At 36.2% G+C, this 8,963-nt stretch overlaps 1 protein-coding gene across 9 annotated transcripts in view; it reads left to right on the top strand.

Moving 5' to 3' along the window:
• The window catches only part of LOC103148631 (ankyrin repeat domain-containing protein SOWAHC), a 42,980-nt gene that overhangs the window by 25,154 nt on the left and 8,863 nt on the right, over positions 1–8,963 (top strand). For 4 of the 9 annotated variants that reach the window (XM_016679393.1, XM_016679396.1, XM_016679398.1 and 1 more), the window contains exons 6-8: positions 142–264; positions 791–802; positions 6,729–6,734. In XM_016679393.1, the coding sequence (XP_016534879.1) occupies positions 142–264; positions 791–802; positions 6,729–6,734 (141 nt within the window). Of the gene's footprint in view, positions 1–141; positions 265–790; positions 803–2,611; positions 2,615–6,728; positions 6,735–8,963 lie in introns of all 9 variants that reach the window. The other 5 variants (XM_016679399.1, XM_016679400.1, XM_016679394.1 and 2 more) reach the window with 4 other exon arrangements.

Genomic DNA, 8,963 nt, shown 5'->3' with positions numbered 1-8,963 from the left:
AAGCCCCAAATGGAAGAATAAAAACTTGCAAAATGTGAATTTTCCATTTTATGTCCCCTTTTTAAGTTTGCTTTCTGAACTGAAGCCTCATCATCTCTGGGTTCATCCTCCAGTTGAGCTGACGAACATCTTCTCTCCCAGTCTCTGTTCCACAGGGTGCAGCTGGATCCGCTGGAGAAGGACTGGCTGAGGAGTTCAGCTGTGGGGAACATGGCCGCTCAGCGCCTGCTGCTCGCTCAGGACCCCGGCCTCGTGTTGAAGAAGGTCAGCTTCTGAAACTGAACATGAACTCAGTAATTGAGTAACATTTTTACCAAACACTTTTTTACTTGAGTAATTTCTTGGAGTGCTACGTTTTACTTTTACTTGAGTAAAAATATGTTGAAGTCGTGCTTCTCTTACTGAAGTACAATTTTTAGGTTCTCTACATTCCTCTGGCCAAATCTAGTTCCTATAACTGAAAGTATATTTGTTAAATCGAGCTTAAAATATTTTAAATCTAGATGCCTTTCTTTGTCTAGATACTGTAACTTTCTTCAAAATCCATCTAAAGTTTTGGATCTACAATGAATAACATCCATTTTGTACAGCAAAAACCCGACTCTAACAACTCTAACAACATTATTTGCTTGATTTTAGTATTTTTTCTTTTCACTCAACAAGTTTGGCCCATGTGACAAAAAGTTTGGACAGCCCTGCTCATCTTTGAAAATGTATTTAATGTGGAAAAAGTCTTTTTCCATCCCCAATTTAACCCATATTATGTTTGTTTCCTCTCTGCTTCCATAAGGACTTCGTCACTGTGAGTAACACATAAACCCTAAAATCAGTTTGTTTTAAAATAATGACAGCTGGTGTTTTAAAGCTGAAGTATGTAACTTTTATAATTTTTTTTTACATATTTGCTAAAACTATCACTATGTAATGAGACGGATAATCTGAAAAGACAGATCTCTTCTACTTCCTCCCTGAGCTGAAGAAATGCATCGTTCCTGACCAAAAACAACCAAAACAGCCAGGAGGAGGGTATTAGCGCTGTCAGTCAACCCTGTGTATGTGCTGCTAAATATACTAATGGTGGAGAAAGAGCTAGATTTTTTTTTCACAGATTATGTGTCTCACTTTCTACTGTCACAATATAGTGACAGCTTCAACAAATATGTAAAAAACATATTTTTAATAAGAGTAACATACTGCAGCTTAAAGTAGAAATTCACCAACTGACTACGGTAAACATGTGGAATATCCCTTATAGTGGATCAGCTTCCTGTTACCGTGCAACCAGGCAGTGAAACTGGAAAGCTGAGCGCTTTGAGAGAATAATTGGCTTAAAGGAAATGAAATGTTCAAAGAGCCGTAAACACGTCGGTAATCTGCTTATTGGAGTGAATGGAGGAGAATGCGGCGCTGCAGAGTGACGATCCTATTAGTGTGGATAAGACGCTGCTGAGAGTCAGACAGCAGGTGAGGATGAGGAGGAGATAAGGAGGAATCTCATCAGGAGGTCAGGACGCTATTCCATCACCAGAGAGCTTAAATAAAACCAGAACCAGGAAAGAATTTTAACTTTTTACGTTTTTATTCAAACGGTTCAGCGTTTAGGTGGTTAACAAAACCAATTCATATCCAGCTCGTCTTTTCTTCCTCCTGGGATCCAGACTGTTCTCTAACCTTTAAAGTCTTTTTACTGAACAGTTCTCCAGGATTTCTAGAAGCTTTTCAGAGTTTTACTTTGTTCTCAGGTTGTGTAGTTACTAGTTACATTTCCTTGAGTAACTTTTTTTTAAATTTACTTTTAGGAGTATTTTTACTACGCTGCACTTTGCTTTACTTCAGTCATTTTATTATGAAGTATCTCTTCTCTTACTTTAGTAAAATTTCTGGATTTTCTACCCACTGAATGAAAAACATGATTTAACCAAAAATCCACCAGACACACACCTGCAATTTTTGTTAAAGTTTCGTAAGTTTTATATTTTTAAAAAAACTGTTTTGTAAAAATTTTCCTTTGTCTGATTTTGTTATTTTTTTGTTACTTATATGAATTATTGTAATTTTGGACCTTAAAATGTCAAAATTTCCACTTAGGTTTATATTTTGGTTAACTATTAAATGATTGATAATTTAATCAGTCACTCCGTATTTCTGTAGACTTTTTACCAAATACTTTTTTACTCTTGAGTAATTTCTTGGATGGCTACTTTTTACTTTACTTGAGAAAAAATATGTTGAAGTATAATTTTTGGATACTCTGCCCACCTCTGCTTGTACCTTTTTTCACCCAGTTTGTTGGTTTAGCATTTTTCAGATCCTGAGCAGATTTCTGATTTTGGAAAGATTTCCAGCTTTGAACTTGAACAGATTCTATGATTCTGACCTCATTCCTGATTCCTGACTCTATTCAAAGTGATCTGGATCAGTAGTTCTCCAGGCTTTCTGACTGTCTTTCACAGTTTGACACTGAACAGTTTTCCAACTCTTACCAGATTTCTAAGTTGGAACAAGTTTCTAAATTTAAACAGATTCCTGAATCTGAACAGATGAGACTAAATTTCCTGTTTCTGACTTTCTCTGTTGACCTCATCTGATGGGAACCTGGATCTTCATGAAGGGGGTGAGTTGATTTTTATTGGCTGCTTTCAGACAAATCGTCTGCTGGAAATGACTGAACTGAGATTTCTGTTGTGCTGCGGGCAAAATATTGACTGCTCAAGCATCTCCACATAACCTCACCTTAAGGGTGTTTTCACACCTGATAGACTCAGTTTAATTGGTGGAGAAAGATTGCAGCCTTTGTTACATTTCAGCTGCTGTTCATATTGCACTGTGTCAAACAATCCAAACTAATAGAAAGCCCTGTTCCCCTCCTCGCCTGTGGTGGCGCTGCATCAAGAGCCACTGAAGGAAAGAACACGAAAACTTCCCAGACACTGAGCGCAACTTCCTTCTTCACGACATAGAAACAAAAAGGGAGTAGCTTCAGATTTTAGTGATCGTAGGATTTCTCTTTTGTCTTGAATAAAACACCACAAGTCATTTCTCCTGTTAGCGCTAATCTCTCGCGTTTGTTTTGGTTGTATTTACCCAGAATGCCTTGCTTTTGCTTTTGGAGCAGTCTCCAGTTCACTTGGCATTCACATATGCATTAAAACCATGTTAGAGTTCACTTCAGCCAAACCCAGATCAAGGATTGTAGGCGGAGCAAAGTTGCTTTTTTTGGTTTAATTTTAGAGGGAGCTACTTCTTAGCGTTGGACTCAGTGTTGTGCAGTTCCACCAGGTGTTTGCTAATTGCTGCTGGCTAGTCTGAAGGAGCGGAGAGGGGGAATCACTGGGGATAGGGCTCTGTGAGGCAGACGCTTACATCGAAACAAGAAAAAACTTTAAAATATTGAGTTAATTTGTTACTAGTTATCAAATCAAGTTTATCAAAATAAATATATAAAGTTTAATACGTCTTAATTCAATAACATGTAACAAATGATCTTTTTTTTTTAAGTTGGAGCTCCATTCTCTTTTTTTCAGTGTAGAAAGTTCAGCTCTGAGGTGGAGCTTCGTCCATGAAGGCGGGGCTAGGCCCACCCAGGCATTTTGGTTGTCATGGAGATTAAAGGGTTTCTCAAACATGAAGGAAAGAATTAAGGCAACACTCTAGGTATGATTTTAATGAGGGAATAACATTATAAGATGATGTAAAGCTCAATAAAGTCGATTTTACATAACACTGCTCCTTCAAAATCCGAGGTTTTATTCTTAAGTCGTATTGCCGAGCCCTAATTAAGACGAAACAAGGCCACGCCCAGTCAGGAAGTGATGGCTCACACGGAGGAGCATTTTGATGCTCTGGAGCAGAAATTACAGCATCGGTGGCGTAATCCTCGCACCACTTGAGAGCATTAGGCTCCTTTTCACGCCTGGCTGGATCAAGACGGAGGGAGTGAAATTTTCTCCTTTTTGATGGTCTCCTTCCTGCTGCGCTTCATCCTGCCCGTCACTCTGGATCCAACAGATGCTGCTGCTGGCAGGCAGTTGGCAGCTTGTGCCGGGTCACCGCCAGCAGTCCTTCCTCCTCAGAGAGGCTGATGGTGGGCCGGACCTCCTGCCGAGTCTGATGGGTGTCTGTCATGTTTCACAAACATGTGAACGTTTGGCACAGAGCGTCTTTACCTTTTATGCAAAAGCTGCAGCTGACTGATGGATCTGACGTGAATTACTGTTAAAAAATCCATGTAATGCACTGCAAAAACACAATCTTGCCAAGTATCTTCATTTTTTTGTCTAGTTTCTAGTGGTAATACCTTAGTACACTTATTAGTTTTCAGTAAGATACAGGAGCTTGTTTTAGTCAATAATTCCTTAATGTTGATGAAAAAGTTAAAGTTCCACTAGCTGATTGTTTCATTTATAACCAGAAAACTGAGATAATCTGACAGTTGAACTCTGAACTTTTTCATCAATATTAAGGAATTATTGACTAAAACAAGCTCCCATATCTTTCTGAAAACTTTTCTATTGTTATTTGAATATAAAAAATATACAAAATACTACTTCTACTGGCAGATTATTTTGCTTATAACAGGAAAATGTCTTGTTAAAAGTGAAATAATCTGCCAGCTGAATTTGTACTTTTTTTATTAATATTAAAAAAAATAGTGTCAAAAGAAGCTCTTAATTCTTGCTGAAAAGTTAATTGTAAGATAAATTTGCCTTATTTCAAGTGTACTAAGATATTACCACTAGAAACTAGATTTAAAATAATTTGTGTTTTTGCAGTGTAACTTTTCAGCACAATTTGGGAGCATATTTTAGTCAATAATTCCTTAATATTGATGAAAAAGTTCTAGTTTTATAAGCAGATGTTTCACTTACAATGCCTTTTGGCAAAATATGACTTAAGCCATTGTTTTAGGAAGGCAAAGATATAGTAAAGAAAATGTTGGATAGACATTATGTAAGTGAAAAGATCTTCCAAATGAAATGGTATTTTTCATCAATATTAGGGAATTATTTACTTAAAACAATCTCCTATTTCTTGCTGAAAGTTACTTATAAATTTACTTTATTTTTTTTACTTTAAATGCACCAGAAACTAAACCAAAAATACTTGATAAGATTTTGTGTTTTTGCAGTGACTGCTGTGTGTAAAAACCACAAAACCCATAGAACTGAACCAAAATACGTCTGGTTGTTTGGAAGGAAAACTTGCTGAATCAGGAGGTTTATCAGCCTAACATGTCGCCATCGGTAACAATTACAGCAAACAGAAATGCCCACTTTAAGGGAAGATAGCCTGTGCAGTTGTGATTTAGGTGCGTAGAGGGTTTCGTGTTTGGGTCTCAGGTGGAGACACAGACTAGCCCAGCGTGTGATGCCGGGTTCGGTTAGCACCTGCTAATGAAATCTCCACCCGCTGCCCCGCCTGGCCTGTCCAGCCTCAGCAGTCGCTCTGCGTCGGGGCCGCCATCACAGAACAAAACAAACCTCAATTAACCTTCCTGCAGACAACCGCAGGTGCACCCATTTTAGCAGAACATCAGCACAGAGGAAATAAATGGCTAAAAATATCAGCAGACTACAGTGTTTGGATTGTTTGATTCACTGCAGCAACATGAACAGAAGGAAGTAACAAACTGTCAGAGATTGTAATTAAATTAGGAATAAAGGGTTTTGGATTTTCCAGGAAATAAACTCTTTGTGATTTATCCTGAAAACACTGGATAGGTAAGGATTAAATATTTAGGCTCCAAACTAAATATTTAGCTAGCTCAGAGCTAAATATTTAGTTTGGAGCTAAATATTTAGCTAGCTAGCTCAGAGCTAGCTAGCTAAATATGTAGCCTAATCTACATATTTAGCAACTTTAAAGCTAACTAAATATATAGCTAGCTCTGAGTTAAATGCTTAGTTTGGATATACATATTTAGCTCCAAACTAAATACTTAATTAGTTTGGAGCTAAATATTTAGTTAGCTTTATTTAGTTAGAACTAACTAAATATTTAGATAGCTCAGAACTAAATATTTTTTGTAGTTTGGAGCTAAATATTTAAGTTATTCACTAAATATTTAGTTCAGCACTGAATATTCAGTTTGAAACTAAATATTTAGCTAGCTAACTAAAAATTTAGTTGAATTAACTAAACAAATGAATATTTGTTTAGTTAATTCAAACTGAACATTTAGTTTATAAGCTAAATATTTATTATGGAGGCGAATGTTTAGTTTGCAAGCTAAACATTTCAGTTGTTAACTAAATATTCAACTTCAAACGAAATATTTAGCTTGCTAACTAAACATTTAGTTTGGAGATTAATATTTAGTGTGTTCATTAAAATTTAGCTTGCTAACTAACCATTTAGTTTGCCAAAGAAACTTGCCAAACAGAAGGTTTGGTTTGATTAAACTTCTGTCAAGAATAAATTTATAGTTAAACTGTTTTTCTTTTCTACTTTCCTTTGGATTCATCCAGTTTGTAAGTTTAAGATTAGGAATTTGTTTTTTTTCTCCTGTTACTTTGCGTCATGTTGTGGATTTAGTTTGTAGAAATTGTTGGGATTTAAATTTAATAGAACATCATTAAAAACTATCAACAAGTTTAATCCTGAACTTTCCTGACATCTTAACAACAAAAATCCATTTATCTTGAGTTTTCTACCTTCTGGATGTACTGAGCAGAAAACAATAACTTAGCATTTAGCATTTTAATTAAAAGTACAGTTTTATTATAAAGGAGTTTGTGGTTTCTCATTTGTGTCAGTTTTATTTTACTTTGTAATTAAATGTAAGTATATTTAGTATAACAAAACTGTGCAGTTCATTTGGTAAAAGTCGACCAGAATCCAAAAAACACAAATTAATTACATCCTAATTTCTGCTTTGAAGTGTGTTTTAAAAAAAATGTATGTGGATTTTTAGGAAATTAAAAGAAAACTGCATGTTCTTTGTTGATGTTTACCAAAACACGCAGCAGTTTTCAGGTTTATTAACTAATCAGTGCTGATGAAGGGAAAATTAGTTGACAGATCAGCAATCAGAAACTTCTGTTTTATAAACCTTGTTTCAAACGTTTTTGTTCTTTTGCCTTCGTATGGGACATTAAATTAGCTTAATTTCTCCGTTTATTGCAGCCATCTTGCAGTTTCAGTTATTCCTCTGGAAGTTTGCCTGAGCTTGAAATGCACAGTAGATCTTTCAGTGCTTCTGCTGACACAAGAAAAGCTTTCGGACCGACTATTTTTATCATTTTCTGCTCCTTTCCGCTCGTCTCACAGATTCTAAAAGTTGTTTCCTTCTTTCTAAATGTGTTTCAGATGTAGGTGATTTCTTTGTGTCCTTCACAGTCGTGCTCACACAGATTGATTAGGGGACATTAACAAACACGATTAGCAACACATTTCCATTCAGCACAATGGTGATGGGATAACTGTCCTTGAATGTGGCTCTTTAGTCGAGAATTAAATCCCACTAGGCTGAATTAAAGCTCACATTACTGCAAAGCAGTTTGTCTGTCTGCAGCTCGCAGCCAAAGCTGTTTAAACTAATTAACCATGAATTCACTTCAAAGCGGGACTTTATTGAACGAGCTGCGATTCTCTGTCTGTCTGACACAAAGGCTGAAGCTGGAAAACGTCTTAACGGAGAAGATCGGTTCAAAGCCGAATGCAGCGGGGAGAGAAAAGCAACATTCCTGCAGCGCAGAAACGAATATTCCCATGAAGATCTGAGGATTACGAAAACTAATCTACATCTTTCAGGCAGTTTATTTACTGGTTTATTGATTTAAAAATCATTTTAGGAACTGTTAGCGCAATTAAAACCATTTTATTTGATTGACTTAATTGCTTTAACTATCATAAGATGCTACATATCTGCGGTTTATCGTTCTCAAAGCAGTATCTGTAGTTTTATTTTGAAGGGCATATATTCTAATTTTTTATTCTTTCTTCATTCTATTCTGTTTAATCTCGTAGCTCACTTTAATTATATTTACCTTCTTGACTAAATTATTTTATAATGTTAAAAAAAGAGAAATCAGCTGAACACATGAAAGTGAAGCTAATTGCAATCAAAGTGTACAACTTGAATTTGGTTAAATGAAGTAACAATTTTACCAGTGAAGACTGTCAGGAGACCTATCCACCCGGCATCTAACTCAGTGATTTAAAAGCTCTCTGTGGTGAGACCAGACTGTGTGTTATTTACCATGGTGTTTATAATGACAAAAATTAAACTTATTGCAGCATTCATGTAGGTGTTATGATTTCTGCTCCAGTTCTGACCTCCATTTTTACCTTGATGTGCCTTTCAAGAGCCAACATTCACTGCTTGGCAATAATAATAGATTGTGCAGATCAATCTTATCGGCAATCCCTCCAGGATTTTTTCCTTGTTTGTTTTTTTTCTTTTCAATCAAAATCACTGATTTTGTGATGCTACTTCAGAAATATTTGTAAGGTTCTTCTAAAATTACATTATGGAGGTCAGAACTGGAACACCTACACCTACCTGAATGCTGCAAGTTTTTTTTAATAAAAATTTTCTACAGGGTGCAGAATAATTTTACCCTTCTTTCATGGAGAATTTAGGAATCTGTTGATTTTTGCGTGAATTTCAACAATTGTGGAATCATAAAAAACTGGAGGGACTTTCTAGACAATTCAAATAGTGGTAAAAGAGAGGATTAAACTTGTCAAACAGGATGCCATTTTGTTTTTTAGGTGATACTGCCTTCTTGATTGTGAATCTGTAGACCCAACTTCTGCTGCTGGGCGCCCCCTGCTGCCCTGGAGGCCATTAGCAGCTTCTTAATTTGTGTTTCTACTCAGTTTAACTTAAGAACAGATTCACCAATTATGCTGCCATTTTACTCTCTGTATGTCTGTCAGACGTATAGCGTTACACGTGTGTGTTTTAGCTGTCGTTCAGGTTTGTGTGGTTGTGTTACAGGTGTGTGTTTTAGCTGTCG

The sequence above is a fragment of the Poecilia formosa genome, unplaced genomic scaffold (genome assembly GCF_000485575.1).
Source record: "Poecilia formosa unplaced genomic scaffold, Poecilia_formosa-5.1.2 Scaffold209, whole genome shotgun sequence".
Taxonomy (NCBI): domain Eukaryota; kingdom Metazoa; phylum Chordata; class Actinopteri; order Cyprinodontiformes; family Poeciliidae; genus Poecilia; species Poecilia formosa.
Note: the sequence above shows the minus strand (reverse complement) of the source record. Positions and strands in the feature narration are given on the sequence as shown.